This window comes from Sceloporus occidentalis, unplaced genomic scaffold (assembly GCF_023333645.1).
Source record: "Sceloporus occidentalis isolate IW3139 unplaced genomic scaffold, rSceOcc1.0.p SCAF_3, whole genome shotgun sequence".
Classification (NCBI taxonomy): Eukaryota; Metazoa; Chordata; class Lepidosauria; order Squamata; family Phrynosomatidae; genus Sceloporus; species Sceloporus occidentalis.
In genome coordinates, this window is record NW_028316983.1 from 56844380 (window position 1) to 56864106 (window position 19727).

At 40.9% G+C, this 19727-nt stretch overlaps 1 protein-coding gene across 1 annotated transcript in view; it reads right to left on the bottom strand.

The window, feature by feature from the left end:
* The window catches only part of SLC60A1 (solute carrier family 60 member 1), a 63468-nt gene that overhangs the window by 27276 nt on the left and 16465 nt on the right, over window positions 1-19727 (bottom strand). The window contains exons 2-3 of the mRNA XM_089514506.1: window positions 11139-11337; window positions 9209-9448 (exon numbers count right to left, since the gene is read on the bottom strand). Of these exons, the coding sequence (XP_089370632.1) occupies window positions 9209-9448; window positions 11139-11337 (439 nt within the window). The remainder of the gene's footprint in view (window positions 1-9208; window positions 9449-11138; window positions 11338-19727) is intronic.

Here is a 19727-nt window from a genome sequence, read left to right on the forward strand (position 1 = left end):
AGGCAAGCTAGCACCTAAATCTTTTGTCATCTTAGAAAACACATCCAACTATCCCCTGCTAAAAATATGACATAATTTATATATTGTCAATAACATCTGACATTTCATATTTTTCTCATGCCCATTTTGCACCTTTAAGTTAAGTTTACAACAGATGCCACTTTCGGCATTCCTAACTATATGATTACATTTCACAGTCTCAGGCTGTGTTCTTTCATCCTGCCCACTCCATCACAAAGTGGCTTAACTGCCAAAAAAGAAAAAAGAAAAAAAGAAAAAAAGAAAAGAGCAGAGGAGAGGGTTCTTTTTTCTTAGGCAAAGAACATCCATTTCTCCACTTCCAGCAACTCCATATGGTTTAGCTTGACTGCCTCAGCCTTGGCATGTAAAGTAGGCTGTTCTAATATTTCCCAAGCGAGGCAGAAAATAGAAGCTCCAGCACCCACCCAAGGGCTAGAAAGCCTTGTAGAAGCTGTGAAGTGTTAAAAATTGTGCAGGCAGATTGCAAGAGAGCTCTTTAAAAAGATGCTGCTAACATCCTTAGAAGCAGTTAATCATAACGAACCTTTCCTCCAGGATTATCAGAGAAGATAATCGTAACGAACCCTTTCACCAGACATTGCTCAGAAGAAGCTACTATAGCATGGCAACAAAATTTGCAATGGATTGCAATGTCAAGAAATAGTGAAAGGTTTGAACTACCTGGTACTTAAAAGATCTATTCCAAATACACACTTTTTAAAACAAAAACAAAACAGAGTTGTTATCTATAGCTGGTATGGGGAACCTCACAACTTGGGGCTGAACCTAACCCTTGTGACTCCCAATTCAGTCTTCTGGGCTTCCCCATGTGCTCAAGTCCTCTTCTCCAAAATACTGTACCATTGTTCTGTGATTTAGTACTGTGGTTTTGTATCCTCCAAAAGGTTAAACTGCCTCCTAAGGCTGTTACTAGCAGCAAGAGCTTTAAGATAGCATATGCTGGCACTCTTGGTTCCCACTTTACACCCCCATTCACTACTGGAATGAAGCCCCTGAGAACCCTTTTCAGATTGAATTTGGCTTTTTATACCACTGTCATGTATGGCCACAGTTATTGTTCAACTGCTGGTCAATAGCCCAGAATGGTTGGCTGGCAGAAGCAAATGGTCATGAAGCCCTTCAAAATCTCTCATCCATGAGTACCTCCAAAAGGGGTGGATAAAGTATGTGTGCAGTGGTTTTTATATTTAATAAAATGATTTTTTTAAAAAGGGGGGTGACATTCTCCTTGTGGAAAAAATGACAGAGGGTTGCATGAATGTATGTGCATGCATCATGTGAAAAGTGACACACCAGGGATGCAAGAGAGGGCCTTTTTGGTAGCTGCTCCAGAATCCAGAACCATAAAGGGCTCCATTTATTTTCTCCATGTTGTTCTTCCACTGGCAGACCAAGATAATTTCATTCAGGTAGGCTTTTGGCTTGTAAGGTGGTTTGCTGTTGAGGGTATCCACCTGTCTGGATGCTGACTATTGTCTTTTAAATCACTGCTTGTCAAGCTATCTGATATGAGGGGCAGATAGGGGTTTGCTCCTTCAGTGTGCCAGAGACCTGCACCATATTTCGATCTGCTGGCTACTTTCGTTTCTTACCTTCCTGGAAGCTCTAAAGTAGTGGTCCCCAAACTGTGTTTTTAAGGGATTTTGGATTTCAGCTCCCAGAAGCCTCATCCATATTGGCCAATAGTCTGGCATTCTAGGAGCTGAAGTCCAAAATCCCTTAAAGATCACAGTCTGGGGACTACTGCTCTAAAGGGATTGGCTTGGGGTGCAGCATGGATCACCACTTGAGTAGAACTGTTTGAAATCATGTTTTCAAATGTATTCGTTTTTAATTTTATGTTTTTAATGAAGAATTTGCTTTAATCTGTTATTTTGTTATTTTTAGGTGTCATGAGCATCTTTGCTGGGAGAAAGGTTAAGAATAAATTCAAATAATTTAAAACAAAGACATTATTATAACATACTACTTATGCCAGGAAAAGGCTAGCAAGGCTAATGCATCCACTTCCCAGACTATTTCCCCTCTAGGATGCTTGCAGGGTCTGAATTGCCATACATCATTCTCAAGACCCATCAAAAGAAGTGGCAGGGAATCTGGCAAGGTGAGAGTCTATAGAGAAATGCAAAACAGGAAACTGACAGTGTGTCACTCTGTGTAGACTCTTGTCCTGTTTTTCATGCTTTCCAGTTTGTTTGGTTTATTCCCATATTTCCTCAGTAACATGGCAACAATACTGCCAAATCTCATATAGTTCACAATTATTGGGCCTGCTCATAATCAACTAAAAAGCAGAGGGACCTGACACTTAAGACTAACAAGAAGCTTACAGCATGAAATGCAAACATGTTTTCCCGTCTTTTAGACTCCCCATCAATGATACTCACTTAAAACTATTGCAAGAAGGGGAAACAGTCTGCAGTGAGTACAGTATAAGTATTGTTCTGGACATGGGGACTTTAATCTCTCTTTAATGCCAAGATTGGCCCCAGTATGATAAACTCCTCTGACTGATATTTGCATTTCACCCTATAGTTGACTGGGTATCACAACTATGTTGTCTTTCATATGTCTTTAATGATTGTTTTTCATTATTTGTGCAGCACAAGCCTAGGACTGTTTACTCAGAAAGTAAGTCTCACTGTACTCAATGGGGTTTACTTCCCATTAAGCATATCTGGGATTTCAGCTTTAGTCGTAAACCTCCTTTAGCAGCTTAAGTGAGCTGGAAAAGCAGCATATGAATTTCAAATGAAACAAACCTCAGAACTAGGACAGGCTACCTCTTTCAGCACTTTTGCAATTACATTTTATTTTGATGTTGACATCAGTTGCTTTGTGGGCACTGGAGAGACAGCAATACAACAAAGATAAGTGCAAAGGCAGCCTGGTTTTCAATGCAATTTTAAGCCTTTCTCCTCTGTTGTTCTCTTTTACAAGGCAAGGTCAAAAGGCCTCAGAGCTACCAGGCCTTGAAGGAGTAATAAACAAGAATGCATTCCATATGGGGCAGAAACTAACAGGATTGTTTGGATCTGTATTATTTCCCCAGTGATCAGGATAGTCTCAGGCTACCTAGTTAATGTTTTGTTTCTTAAAGTCAGATGTTGCTTTGTGTTACAGAAGAGTTTGAAAAACAAATTACTTTTAGTGAAGACATCTGTATGGAATGCTAATTCCCATATTCAAAATTCTTATCTTCCAAAGAAAGCAAGTTGAGGGACTATATGATGTAGCAGAAGTCCTGCTCCACCACCAAAGAAGAATTTACTCAGGAACATTCAAAGATCACCCAAGTACAGGACGGAAAGCTCCATTGCCCTTGTTGCCCTCCCTATGATGTTATGCCAGGGGCAGAAGCAAAAATGAGATTTTCTGGGAGTGTGTCAAGGAAGACTATGGATCTGATCATAGTATCAAAGAGTTGTAAGGGACCCTAAGGCCCACTGAGTTCAACCTACTGCCATTTAAAGCACTTCTGAGAGGTGGTCATCCCATCGTTGGTAAAAAAAAAAAAAAATGAAGGAGAGACCACCATCTTCCAAGGTGGTCTTTTTCACTGTTGAACAGCTCTTACAGTCATAAAGTTCTTTATAATGTTTATTTGAAATTTAATTTCTTGTAATTTGAATCCACTGGTTCACATTCTCTTCCTGGGGAGCAACAGGAAACAAGCTCCCTCCATTTTCAGATATTTAAAAGACAACTGTCCTATCACTTCTCAGTTGTTTCTTCTCCAAGGTAAAGATAATCCAGCTCTATCAACCATTCCTCATAGTACTTGGCTCCTAGATTTTTATCATCCACCATCGTAGTCAACCTCTGGACATGTCCTGTTAATGTCCTTATACTGCCATGCCCAGAAAGGATAAAATATTACAGATTTGACCAAGCAGAACAAAGTAGTTGTATTAAATTCATTGCTCTGGATGACCAACAGTCTGTTGATGCATTGCCTTTCTCTGCCACAGTTGATTCATGTCTGGTCTACCAAGATCCTTTTCACAAGTACTAATGTCAATCCAGGTATCACCTATCTTGACTTTGTGATCAGATTTTTCCTTACCTTAAAGTTTATCCCTTTTGAAATTCATTTTGTTCATGGTGGCCCATTTTGCTAGTTTGTTAAATTAATCTTAAATCCTAAATCAGTTTTCTGAGGTATGAACTATCCTTCCCAGTTTGTTGTCATCTGAAAATCTGATGAGTATGTACTCCGTCCTGTCATCAGTCATTTATAAAGATGCTGAACAAAACTGGTCCAACAACATTGGCATTTGTTACACTTTGGCCATTCACTTCTTCAGGATGAAAAGGAAGCATTAATTAGCACTCTTTGGCTTTGGTCCATAAGCCAACTACAACAGTAGTATCATCTAACTCATACTGCCAGCCTGTCTACAAGAATATCAGAAGGGACTCTCTCAAAGTGATTTGGGTATATTTAGCCTGGAGAAGAGAGGGTTAAGAAGTAATATGGCAGCTCTGTTTAGACATTTAAAATGGTGTCATATTGAGGATGGAGCAAGCTTGTTCTCTGCAGCTCCAAAGAATAAGACCCGGAGCAACGGATGCAAACTACAGGAAAAGAGATTCCACCTCAACATTAGGAAGGAATTCTTGACAGTAAAAGTTGTTTGTCAGTGGAATATGCTCCCTTGGAGTGGTGGAGTCTCCTCCTTTGGATGTCTTTAAACAAAGACTGGATGGCCATCTTTGCCTGATGAAAGGTAGTCCGTCAGGTGAAAATCACGCCCTTCAGGACTGAACGCAAACGGGTGCGCGCCGGGGAACGGAACAGGGACTGTTGGAGGACTGAATTGTGTGCGATAAACTCTGTTTTCTGCAGGACGCGCACGCACACAAGCGTCCTCCTTTGGTCCCCAGAACGTTTTAAAAACAGTGTGCGATAAAGTCCTATATCTACAACGTCCCCGATCTATCAAATTTGTAACTCCATAAAAAAATTAAGATTTATCTGTCAGGATGGATTCTAAGATCCTGACAAGCCTCCAACCATGTCCTGAAATTACACCAGTCCGGGAGATGACACTGCAGTCAATGTGGGTAGAAGGAAAGAGAGAAAGAAAAAGGAACAGAACACTGCCAACACTTAGCCACAGCGAGCTGGCAGTGCTTTGAATATGGTAGTTACTTTACCATAGACTCATCCTCCCTAAAAGATTGCTCTGGCCAAAGGCAAAAATATGGAATACATTATCTTCTCATATAGCATCAAGAATTAAGAAAGACGCAACAGCCTAGAAAACAGCAGAAGCCAGTAAACACAGCCCACAGTGTTCAGCAGAACAGTTTGGACAACATGGGTATAAGTGAGCTAGCCTGAAATCTACATTAGAGTTTCTGGGCTGCTCTTTAAATTACTATTTAAAGATGAGTCTACTTTGAAAGCCCTTTGAAGGACTTGAAAAATCCAAATATGGGGTGAACTGTAAAAGAAAAGCCTAACACTAATTTAAAATCTGTATAGGAAACAGAGACTACACTGAACTTTATGTTGTCCATTTGCTCTTTTCAGTCTTAAAGTTATCTCTCAATAATTATTTTTATGTGACATTGGTCTGTAGCCTACTGCTTATAACTCACTGTTATGATGCATCTATCCAGGATGTGAAGATGTATTAAGCCAAAGTTAATGTTAATCTTTTCAAAGCCCTGTTGTCTTTGCTGCTATTGAATAGCTGCTACTATGAACCTCCTATTGTCCACCATCCTGTTGAGTGAAAACTGAGCCTTCCTGTAAACTACAGGTTGGCTAATACTGATGGCGATAAGAAGGCTCTCAGACAACCACTTCCTTTTTGACTTCCTCAGTGTATTCACTGTATGTTAACAAGCCCAGTGTACAATTGGGACTTTAAAAGGAATCTAGAAATACAGTAGTTCCTTCCTATGAAATATTATGACACCATTCTTCTTCAAAGAGATCCCCTTCAGACCAACAAACGAACATATCTGAACTCAAGGCCATCGGGTCCTTGGTTTGGCACACTACAGTTTAATTAATGTCTTGTGGCACAAGTCTCTGCCAGCCAAAAGACTCCAAGAATGTTCTCCAAGAATGATCTAATAATTCATAGAATACTTTGCAATACTATCTTTTTAATGCCTTTAATACTCTCAGCATTAGTCACAGAAACTGACTCTAAGATCCTGTTTGCTATGCCTAAAGTTATGTTCTGTTTCCTGAACTGGTTTTTTTTAATTTTAATATTTTGTTAGCCTCTGTTCAATGATCTAACCAAATGAAAAACAATTGTTGGATGATTCTGCTGCATTGCACCTAATATAATATAAAAGTCACCTGGATTAAAGCAACAAGGGATGTATACTCCTTTAAGAGTTTGGAAATTATTGCTAGCTGGGGGAATCTGGGAGTTCAACCCAAAAATTGAAATTTGCAAGCTTTGTACCTCTATCATTAAAATTTCAGATTGTGAATCTGGGTATTAGACTGTGGGAACTGGGAGCCTTTCAATTGTTGTCCTAAATTCAACTCCCAGTGTTTATCACTAGCTGGCTAATGCTGGGATCTGCAGTCCAACAAACATCTGAAGGACTGCATCATTTCCACCAATACTATAAAGAAGAATGTGTGTATATGAGAGAGACAGCACATTTTTTCAGAGCAAAATCTACAGGGCTTAGTCTCATTTATTTTCTATGAGTATTGACATTATACCCAGGAGTGATTTTTTGGGCTAAATAGCATGTAGTTCAACACAGAAACATTTGAACTGTAAAGTCAACCAATTCTGACACTTGGCAGATATCAGCTTAACGAGACAATACACAGACTGCCTTACTGAATTTCACCGTTTTTCATAAAGCAGCCAGGGAAAGTGAGGAGGGGAGTGTAGTCAGGATTAGGAGCAAGAGATACTGCATTTTCTCTCTGCACTTGCGATCGCAGTGAAAACTGCCACCCCCCAGGAATAGAAGTTGCCAGTGGCACCAATTCTATATGTACTTAATTTGGGAATAAATCGCATTGTAACAAATAGTCCTAACTATGATGATGTAGGCATGTTTTGGATCAGATAACATGGTATGATCAGTAATGAGCAAGGAGAGATTTAACCTTAGCACTGCTGGAAATGCAACAACATTCAACACTTAAAAAGGTCAAAGATGACTAAGAGTGGAGCATTGATCCAGCGTTTCCTAATTTCTTATCCACCTATCCTAACTACTCTGAGATGTAAATTGATACTCTTGGGGAGCTTCTCGTCCTCTTCTCTTATGTCTATTAAGAGTGAGATTAAAATAGTTCAGTATTAGCTTTATTATCGACAATGGAGTTCTTACAAAGACGCCTTTGATATCTTTGCTGCTTATTTGCTAGCTATCTTACACTTATGTAGAGCCAGCTTGGCATAGCAGTTTGAGCGTAGGACTTAGAAGATCAAGATTTTATTCCAGGCTCAGCCATGGAAATCTACTGGGTGACCTTGGTCAAGTCACACTCTCTCAGTCCCAGAACACCTCATGACAGGTTTGCCTTAGGGTCGCTATAAATTGGAAATGACTTGAAGGCACACAGTACAATAAACATTTTTACATTCTCCATCAAGAACAAGCAACACTTCATAAACTTCCCTCATCTATACAACTGTTAACAAGACAACTGCCCTGTTCTTTATTCCACATGGCAAAGCTATCCCCCATTAAAATACATAGCAGGTCCAATCCTGCCTAGATTCCAAAATCAGAAAAGACAAGATATATTCTGGGTGGTGTGGTGGTTATTTACATTGCTAGCAATATTGTTGTGAACTATACTGGTTGTAATGTAAAGTATTTAGCAGTGGCTTGATCATGGGTGTGCAATTAAGGTCCATTGGTTTTACGAAAGAGCTGCTCCTGATAGAAATGAAAACTGGCTGAATATTTTTATTAATTTCTTTTGGTACACAGCTACAAGGATGTACTGTGATGAGTGTCTGCAGGACTTTCTGAATGTACTAACCAGTCTGCTGTATCTGGTTCCCTCAAATTGTGGGCTACAACTTCTATCATCTCCCAGCATGGCCACTGATGGGAGTTATACCTGAGACATTCGAAGAGTATTGCAGTCTGTGCTGGATGCGGACAATAGAAATTGAAGTCTAACATATCTGGAGAGCACTAGGATGGAAGAAAACTGGTTTTAAGCAATTTAAAAGACCAAACAATGTCAGTCTTTAACCCAGTGCAGCCCTTCTAGTTCCAGCCCCTTTCTTCATTGCTATCTAGAATATTCCTAAAGAGGAAAAGATTATTCAGGGAGTGTGCTAAGCAATGATGTAGGTCAGAGATCACCTGACTATCCCAGGTGAGAAATATTACCCAGAGAACAAAACATCACAGCTTTCCCGGCACAGAAGCATACATCTTTATAGGCGCCTAGAGTTTCACTGTCTCCAGCAATCCTCTGCAGCAAGAGTCCACCTGCTATGATTTTTGTTTGTTACTGGTGGAGAGACACCTCATTTGGTTAATATTTATACAGGTAAATGGGCAACGGGAAAAACACTCAGAAGGGTTGTTTTTTGCAGAGTGGAAGAAGCATCACTGCCTCTTATTTTGCAAAGTAGTAGGTAGTGTATAAAATTATTTTCAAAGAAGAAAACAGAGATGAAATGATCTTGAAATAGCTTACTGCTTTAGGAAGGTTGATGTGATAGGCATGTTTGATTTGCTTCCTGATGAACAGTTCAGACAAACCTGTTCTTTCTACATGTAATAATTCTGCTAAAAGACAAAGAGCTGCCCCCAATTCATCCCTCCCTCCCACAAAAAAAGCCAAACTATCTCTCGGCTCTGCACTGCCAATGTCTGTGAACTTCCTTAAGTATCTAATATAGAATATCAGTCTTCGAAACCAATTAAAACAAAGCAGGTCCATCCTAGGTTCTGTCCTGTTCATTCATTCTTCAGCAGTGTCATCATTTCATAAGCAGAAACAGAAAGATGGAGACAACAAACTGGGAGTGCCAGTTCAGTGGAACACCAGAACATTTTAAGTCTGAAAACTGAACTGGAAACATGGTATTTGCATGGACACAACCAGCTTCTAATGGGGGTCCTGGGAATACGCAAGCCAAGAACTCTCTTCAAAATACTGCAAGTGTTCACCTGCAGCCAAGGAGATAGCACAACTTACATTGATCAAAGCCATAATCCAGAAGGCGTAGGACACTCGCGTCACCACCAGTCCTTTGGTAGGCAGGTCATAATTGGAGAAATTCCCAGGATGATTGGGGACCAGGGATTTCCGGATGTGAGGGAGGTTGCTGCTGCCATTGGCTGTGCCATTTGTTAAGATGCAGTTGGTGTCTGACAGAAATGGGTCAGCTATCAAAGGGCTCAGCAGGGCACCAAAGCCCACAAAGAAATGAAGAGCCTACATGAAGGAAAGAGATAATCAGTCGATTACTCTCAACACAATGGTGCCAGGCATCGCTGATGATAAGTATGGTCAGATAAATGTCACAAGAATCCTAGAATCCAATACATGTTTACACATGAGGAAAGCACAATGATTTCAACCTTCATAAGTAACAATGATTTGAACCCTCATAAATTAACTCCAAATGGCTGGATTATGGTCCTGCAGTTTTCTTGAATCAAGCTTTCCCCCATTACTATTGCTCTGAGTGCATCTACACTGTAGGAATAATGCAGCTTGGCACCACTTTAAGTACTGCAGCTCCATCCTATATAATCCTGGGGTTTGTAGTTTATACAAGGTCTTTTGCCTTCTCTACCAAAGAATGCTAGTGCCTCACAACATTATAAATCCCAGGATTCTGTAGGATGGTGCCATGGCAGTTAAAGTAGCATCACACTGCCTAATTTTGCAGTGTAGATGCTCTCTCTGTGATCAGAAAGTTTGCAGTCTCCTAGAATATAACTTTGATATCCTCTTGGAACTAAGGCGCGTTACAGACGGGCCCCCTGAGGCGCCGTCATTATGCGCAAGGGGTGGCACTTACTGACGTGCCTTGCCCCTTGCGCGTAATGAGTGCGTCAAAATGGCGGCGCCCTATACAGATGGGCGCTGCCATTTTGACGTCGTGGATGCACAGCGTCTGGACATCACGCACAGGAAGTGGCACCGCAAGTGCGCGCCTCGCGCCTTGCGGCGCCTCTTCCAGGGCCCAGGAAGAAGCGCCATTTTGGCGCTTCTTCTTCCTCCACGAGGGAGCAGCGCAGTTTGGCTGCTGCAGCTCCCTCGCGGAGCAACCGGAAGCAGCACGAGACTGCCCCTTCTGGGTGGTCTGTAACACGCCTAAGTATTTATAATACTTTTATACCACCTTTCACAAAAATTACCAGATTGACATAAAGTGTATCAAAGAAAAGCAATAACATGAGAGAACAATAAAACCTGTCCTGATATTCACTGTTACAGCGAACAATTGTGTTCATAATGAGATAGTTACATCAACATCTATCATTCAGACTCATATGATGCCAATAACCTCTGGAAGTATATGTAATAGGAGGGAATTACAATACCATCTGCCCAGGATTTGTTATGTGTGCAGACTAAGTACGCTTAACTGGTGCTTGCAGTCCCAGTATTCTCAAGGCACATGGACTTGCCCTTTGCTTGCATCCATGAAAAATGGGGCTGAATTTGAATCAAGCACAGCTGACCAAAGGTACTCTGGATGGGAAGGATTCTCTGGTACTGCACTGTACTTTTTTGTAGAGTCATTTCTGCTTGTTTGCCTGTTAACTTTTTGGTTAAAATAGTATTCCTAAAGCAGATTACAAATTAAGGGCTAACCTTGGAGCAGGAGAAGCTCTGTACAGAAGTGCCCCAAGACTGTCTCTGTGACTTCACTGACAAGATGTAAAATAGGAATAATTCCTCAAAATAACGAAATAAGATCCTAGGGGATGAGGCAAAAAGATTTGATGCAAGAGCATAGAGTTGACAAATGAAGTCACTGTCGTGTCAAGCATGTATGTTAGCTGGTTACCAGGTCCAGTCAAAGTATGTAACACTAAAGCAAGAATGCAAGACAGAGAAAGATCTAAAGATCCAAAACTGGAGACCAGCCTCACAAAGCTATGTGTCTCACCTGTAGGAAGACTGCCGAATCCTTCTGGTAGATCTTCACCAGCTGCATATTAGAGAGTGTGTCGATGCACCCCATGGCCAGCCCAGCCACAGCCATGACCACCGCGAGCACCACCACATTATGGCAGATGGGAATGATGGCAAAAACCACTGAGATAGCAAGTGATGATGCAAAGAGGGCAAGCAGAGAATGTGCCAACCTGGAGCGAGAGGAGGAAGAAAAGGGTATTCTTTCATTTTTTGTTGTTCATAATATTTTCATCCCTTCTACACACTATAGTTCCCAAGGCAGGTTACAAGGGGGTGGGTGGGGGGAGAAGTCATGACTATAGTAAAACAAGCATCAATACTAAACTAAAAAAAAAGAAAGAAAGAAATGCACAATATGCTGATAATTATAAATAGCAGCAGTACTGATTAGTCAATTCTCTAAAAATTCCTTATAGCCCAGATAAACAATAAGGTATTGGCAATGGACCAACAGTTTGAAAGCATGCAAATGCAAGTAGAAAAATAGGTATCACTTCTTAAGTGGAAGGTAAACAGCGTTCTGTGCAATCATGCTGGCCACATGATCACAGAGTAGTCTCTGACAACGCTGGCTTTTTGGCTTAGTAACGGAGATGAGCACCATCCCCTATGGTCGGAAACAACTTGACAACCTTGTCAATGAGGAATATCTTTACCTTTAATGTACCTTACAATAATCACAAGATGAATGGATTAAAACAGAGATGGGAACCAAATAACTCTTCATCTGTTATTGGACTGCAGTTCCAAACAGCCATCCCCAGCAGAACCAATGCTAAAGGATGATGGAAAAGTACTATATAGTCACACCAGGATGACCACATATTCTCCATCTTTGGAACAAAGTGTGAGTCTCTGGCATGAAAGGCACAGCCACTACCACAGCAAAAGCCCTGTTCCCTTCATTGTAGCCCACTTAACTTTTGAAAGTAGAGACGGGGCTCCAAATAAGATTTTAAAAAACGAGATGGTTTTGGAACCAGTCAAAGAAGACTTGAATCCCTGACTGTTAAGGAAAGTTTTTAAAAGATCAGGTCCATCACACTGAATCGTTCTTGGAAACAGAGAGGCACATATCTAGGCTCCTTTAAGACATATTTCTTCCTATTCCTACTTATCAACATCCCAGTGGCTGCTATTCAGAACTCAATGTATTTTTGAATGGTCTTCACAAATAGTGCTTCATACAGTGCATCACAGTGAATCAGAATATTACCAGGATATGAGTCATCATTTTCCAAAAAAAATCACTGCAGGAACACCAACTAACACTGGCAAATTAATGGGGATTTGTTCCATGAATGGATCTAATTCAAGACTGGATCTAATAATATTGTGTTCCCACAGAAGCCCCCCAATATTGTAGGGAGGTGCAACCCGATCTACCGGGTTGTACCCCAAATCCTTGGTCTTTTATTTCACTAATCAACAGAATCCCTGCCTTTTCTGAAACAGATGTCAGGTTTTACTGGTACCCCACTGAGCTGATTACTGTTTCCAGGCACCTTATTCAATACATCTCACCACCTCATGTGAATTTAATGAAAAGGAGAAATACTGATGACACTTCTCTCCAAATCTCCAAATAATCTCTCCCAGAGATTTTTAAATGATGTCAAAAAAACCCAAAAAACCACAGGAGTGATGATAGTGCTTTGGAGAAGATACATACCACAGGCAGACCAATAACCTACCAACACCATCTGGAACTGATCCATCAATTAGGAAAGATACCAACAGAGTATATTATCTCCTAGTCTTACTACCAAGAGTTGGATACCACAGTCAATAGCATAAAAAAACCCAACTGTCCAAGATTTCAGAGAAAAGTAACAGGATCACACACTTCCCCAAAGAAGATCAGCCAAAAGTGACTAAGCCAAAAGTGACTAAGACAGTTCCAATTCCAAAACTGGATTGGTAGCCACATGGCCTGGACAATAGAATTTAATAGGTTTTAAGTACTTAAATTACTTTCCCCAAAGGAAATTGCATAACAGTTGCCAAAAGAATGAGCTACATGGAAAGTCCTCAAACTCAGAAAAAGATTGCTGGGGTGTGTGTGTGTGTACATGGAAATATGTTTGTAGAAATATGTTTGAGTACAGTGCATTTTTGTTGTTGTATGGCATCTAGTCATTTCTGACTTATGGCAACTCTAAAGGTTGTTGTTGTTGTTGTTTTTTTGACAAGATTTGTTCAGAGGAGGTTTGCCATCACCTTCCTCAGAAGCTGAGAGAATGTGACTTCCCCAAGATTACCCAGTGGGTTTCCATGGCTGTGTGGGGGTCCAAACCCTGGTCTCTAGAATCATAGCCCAATGGTAAAAACCACTATACCATATTGGCTCTCTCTCCAGTGCATTTTACATTAACCATAAATAAATATGTGCAAGATCAGTGCATTTTACAGTATAGAGTATTTTTTAAACAATACTTTTAAAAATCATTTGTATGAACTATAATGTAGACCAGTCAAGAATACCACCTTCAAAAAAGATTTTCAAGTTGTCAGGCTCCTTCAGGAGCAATTAGAGCTACTTCTTTCAAAGGGAAAAGGGCAATTTCCTCCATTGATGGAACACTAATTGTCTCCTAGATTCAGCTGCAGGAGTCTCCATGGCTAGAGTTAAGGAACCACTATTGGCAAGAGCCATGCCTGACCAGTGGGCTGCACCTCTCCAAGCACCATGCCAGCACTCTCAGACTTAAACGTTCACCCAGTAAGTAAACCCATCCCAGCAAATATCAACAATATTTTTTAACTTTTGTGAGATACTAGGTAGGTCATAATAAAGGCATTTACCAACTGTGGATTTCTCTTTTTTAGCCCCATGGACCAGCATGACTGTATTTCATTTTAGGCACACAGCGCACACACACACACACACACACACACACACACACACACACACACACACAGTGTTAAGCAGTCAGCCATGAACTGCAAGGGCAACACAGTTTTGGATAGATATGCATAGAATCATAGAATAATAGAGTTGGAAGAGAACACAAGGGCCATCCAGTCCAACCCCCTGCCATGCAGGAAATCTCAGTCAAAGCATCCCCGACAGATGGCCATCCAGCCTGTTTAAAGACCTCTAAGGAAGGAGACTCCACCACTCTCCGAGGGACTGTGTCCAACTGTCGAACAGCCCTTACTGTCAGGAAGTTCCTCCTAATGTTGAGGTGGAATCTCTTTTCCTGGAGCTTGCATCCATTGTTCCAGGTCCTAGTCTCTGGAGCTGCAGAAAACAATCTTGCACCCTCATTTCTCCCTGGATAAAAATCAGAGGGAATCTGTTGTTCTGGTTTGCAGCAGCCACAGCAAGATTTAAGCAACCCTGACTAGTCAGCCATTGTCACTCACAAAACCAGGGGATACTCTCTCCCACAGTCTCAGAACTCCCTATCCCTAAGAATGCCAAAAGTGGGAGAAATAACATAAAAGTGCTAAAACAGTGTTAAATACTTGATCACAGCATCATGCAAAGACACAAGGTACTTGGAAAAGACAAAGAAAGAAAATAGGCCAATTAGATACATGAGGTTAAGGGGGGAAAGGAAGAGGCAATTTGCATCCAGTTTGCTGACTGTTTGGCTAGCTGAAAGACCCTCAACCATTTATTTTTACAGATACACCCAAAGGTTGCCTAAAATGTCATGTGCCACAATTCAGACACAAATCCAGAAGTCATACAACAGACCATGTGACATACTGTTTTATTGATCTCACAGCAACTATGTGAAGTCAATTACTGATGTTCACATTAGGGTGCACAGAAAGTAGATCTGGACTGACTGATACATCTCCGAATGATATGCAATAATTGCTAAGGGCTTTTGATATCCCAGTTGTTTAACAAGAACAGCAACAACAACACCCCTCCCTCCAGTTTAAACTGTACTGCTGAAATTAAATAAAATTTGGAATTAAATAAAATAAAGCCTGAAATTACGTGTTTGTGTGCAGAAGGGTTGTGAGTTCTCTTCAGTTACTGTACTCATAACAAATTCCTAGAATCAGAGTTGTGTAATTAAAAGTGCACTTCTTTTGTTCCAAGCTCCAGTTGGTGATCTAGTGTAACAACAATGTAAATTCCACAAGCATGAATTTTGCCTGCATCATGCTTACATCTCACTGATGTTGAACCAAAAGTGGAACAAAAGAACCTCACTCAAAGTACTAACAGTGCTTTTCTCCTCATCCCTACACATCGCCATGCAAGCTCACCATTGCCAAGCTGGAACATGAACATCAACCTGCGTCCAGCATTCTGCCTGCTCAAGCTCATTGGCCCCTGCTTGTTTGTTTCCTATCTACTGGAAAAAGGTTTGGGCTGGGCAGATGGAAACTTTACAAGAAGCACTACAGTAACCAGTTCCAAGGTAAGAGACTTCCACAAGATCCAATGTACAGTACTATACAGATTGTCCATTGAAACAGGATAGGAGAAGCCCAAGTTCAACCCTCTGCTCAGTCATGAAGCTTTCTGGTGGAAGGCAGAGTTGTTCTCATTGTGTGCCTTCAAGTCATTTCTGACTTGTGGTGAACCACAGGGTTTCCTTATCAAGACAGGGTATGAATGGTTTAATTAAACAAATTAAAAGATGCTTAATAGGTGATCTCTAAGGCCAATTAATATTTTCTAGCCTAATACTATCCATGGCTTCTTTGAGGAAGAGTGGTCTGAAAATTTAAATAAACACTATATGCACTTCATGTATTTATATTGGTGGGAAACATTTTTACCATACTGCTGGTAGAACTAGGTCTTAAAATATACAAAGGGTTCTGTGCAGGCAGAACAAGTTAGATCCATATTTTGAAATGGGATCAATACTGGGAAACCTCCAGTTTAGGGACGGATAACATATTCAAAAATGCTTTAAAAATAGTTGCAAATGTGTTTCTTAAGTTTTGGTAAATCCTGAGAAGAACCGACATGCTCACACCTAAGTACACACCAATGGAGAGGTTTAAATTTTTCTCTCTGTGTGTTCTGAGAGCTAGGAATTATGGCATATGTGTCTGTAAAAGAAGTGAAGGCTTCTTCCATTCCCCAGTGATCCTCAGTGATCTTGCTGTTTCTCCTTGAAAAGATGACAGTGGAAGCTGAGAGAGGCTTCCCCTTTCCCTGCCACCCAGTGATCCTGATATTACCATTCTGTGATCACCAGAAAGCAGTGCCCTCTTCTTTCCCTGGTGATATATGTCTCCCTCTCCTTTGCCAAACAGATGATGACAAACAGCAGGATAGAATCATAGAGATGGAAGAGATCACAAGGGCCATCCAGTCCAGCCCCCTGACATGCACGAATACACAATCAAAGCACTGCCGACCAATGGCCATCCAACCTCTGCTTTAAAATCTCCAAAGAAGGAGACACTCTGAGGGAGCATATTCCACTGTCGAAAAGCTCTTACTGTCAGGAAGTTCTTCCTAATGTTGGGATGGAATCTCTTTTCCTATAGTTTGATAGGTATGTAGGGATCTGTCAATTTCAGAGATCAGATGCAGAGCTAAATGCGACCCACCGACTATGCACCCCCTGTTATGTTATAAATAAATAAATAAATAAATTTTTAAAATGTACCCTCCTAGAGTAATCAGAGCCATGGAAGGACAGAGCTCTTTTACCTTAAAGACCTGTGCAAACAAAGAGATTCTGGGAAGGCAGCTATTCTTATGCACAAACACACAAAATGTGCCAAACCACCATGACCACAAGTCATTCTTCTGCCCTACTTTTATAGCTAAGGTCACTCTGTACTTCTTTACATGAAGTCTCTCCCTACCTCCCCCCCCACACACACACACATTAAGAAAAATCCAAAATTAGACTTTTTCAACCAGATGCTCTTTGGATATTTTGGATTATAGTTCTCATCATCCCCAACCATGCTGGTGGAGATGAGAGTGGTAGCCTAGCAGAGCTATAGAGAAATGACTTGGAAAAGGCTGCCCTACATCAGTTTGAGGGTCCTGACACACCAACTGAAGAGCAATAGTTTAAAGCAGGGGTGTGCAGAAAGTAGATCAGGATCATAGATTGATTTGAAAGAGATCTGCAAGAATTTCTGGCTCCTAATTGTTTAACAAGGGCAAGAACAACCTCCTAAATTATACCACTGCAATAGTTAACCAGGAATAGATTTCATATAAAAGAGGTCTGAGTTTAATTCAGTTCTGGTATTGAAAACAAATTCCTAGGATTACAGTTCGTTTTGTGTCTATTTGTTTTTTTAAAATCAAAATGTTAACATCTTTTGCTATAAACTAGCAGATCTTGGTGGATCTCATGCTTATAGTAATAACAAAGGAGATTTGGCAAGCCTTAAGTCTTCCCACCACCCCACAATTTAATGGACCCAGAGTTTTTCCATATGTAATTCCTTCTCAAGACAGGGCCAGCCAAAAATGACCAAGGTAGGAAATAAAGTATTAAATAACTTGACAATTTAATGTCCTCCAAGGGTGTTCAAGCTCCACCGCAGGACACAGCCCCGACTTAATGTCAGGGCCAGTCCTGTTCCCAGGTGTCTCAGGCTCCAGATCTCTCCAGGAGTACATTTCTGAAATGCTCAGGCTTTGGAATTCCATAAGAAAATAAACAACATCCTGAGACCTCTGTACTTCACATGCAGCTATTACTTATTATTGAAAAAGCCGTCTCTGCCAGTAATTCTTTGCAGCATTTCCATGCAACTAGATGGCTGATAGGACATGAAGGCCCTCTCTTATCCAGCCAGATATAATCAGAAGAGTACAATTATAAAAAATAATGGGGAACATGATCAGTACAGGCCAATCCAACTTGTTATACAAGTGGGCGGTACACATCTCAGCTATATCCAAAGAGACGGTTGGCTCACTTTCTTTAAAAAGAACAGTTTTGAAATTGCTTTGCAGCTTTTGGAAGCCACTCAGACTGAAAGTCAACAGGTGACCAGAGTGTGAACCTAGGAAAAGGTCAGGACCAGAAGAATCAGAAGAGTAACAGCACATACATGTTCCTAAGAATGATATTTTCATGACTGCAAAGACATATTGTCTCTTTACAAAGGGAAGAATCATGTCATTGTTTCACTTCTGGGTATCATGGTGAGGAATAGCAAAGGTAGCAATGTGGCAGACGGGGTCCAGGTTTGATTTGACCAGGACTGGCTGCACTCTTTAAGCCTACCCTTGTAGCATTAAGGCAGAAGTGGGGAACATCTGCTCTACTTCAACTCCCATCAGTCCTAGCCAGCCCACCCCAGTGGCCAGGCATGATGGGAGGTATAAGTTCAGCAACACCTCGTGGACCACAGGTTTTCTGCACTGTCCTTAAAGGCCAAAAAATTACCGAAATCACCTCCAAACAAACTGCATTTCTCAAGATGCCAATCTATGTTTTTCAAGAATGCCTGCTTTCCCCAACTTCTCTGATCAGTCTACTGGAAGTCAGTTAAATTCTAACTTTGGTTCAAGTTCATTATGAATCTAATACAAGCAGCTGTCCATCAGCATTTGATCAATATTCTGATGTAAGGGAGAGCCCAAGTCACATCACCCAAAGCAAGAGCAAATACAACAATTTCCTAGAGAGAAAGCTGTATTTGCAGCAGCACATAAGTGGCCATCACATATGACAATCTGCAAACATATTGTATGCTATATGTGTGCAACCAAGCAATTCTTATACGAACAGGCCTTAAGCTTGAAGGTCAATCAAATCTGAACAAACCTTAAGCCTACGCTTAATGTAGAAACACACAAACATGGTATTATTTTTAGGGATACTGTTTGAAAAACAACTGCCAAATGCTAGTGATGTGTCAGCAACAGGACTAAGCACAACTCCTCTGGGACACAAAAAGAGCACATCAGGGGATAAAGATGCAGATGCTAGCAACAAATACACAGGAGATGGGAACTGTGCCAAAACTGGAACTCTATGCATGCTTCACAGAATTAACAAAATACCACTTTCTACCCTTGTTTGGCATGAGAACAAGTCAAGGAGTTAAACATTAATTGTTATTTGGAGCTTTTAGGACAACATAAAAATCTGTGCTATTCAGAGGAGACTGCTGGAGGCAGGGGAGTAAAGAACAAGTTTTGTTCTCTAATTATATCAATGATTATGGAAATACTTTCTTATGCACTTCCACCTACCATTGCAGTCACCTGTTCTATGCACCACTGCACTGCTGCCATGAGTCTGGTCATAAGGAAAGAGGAATTGCTTGCTTGCTATTATTTTAGCCAATTACCCATTCTCTATTGGCCTTAGCTCACCACAAGATGCCACGGTTGATATGTGGTTTCAAATCATTATCAACTTCTGTTGACCCTAGGACATATCTATCACAGGGTTTTCTTGGTAAGATGTGTTCAGAGTAGGCTTGCCTTTGCTTTTCTCTGAGGCTGAGAGAGTGTGACTTGCCCAACATAACCCACTGGGTTTCCATGGCTGGGCAACGATCCTTGGCTTTCAGAGTCCTAATCCAATACTCAAACCACTATACCACTCTGGGTCACAAGAAATTAGGGCTAAGAATTTCAAATGTTCTT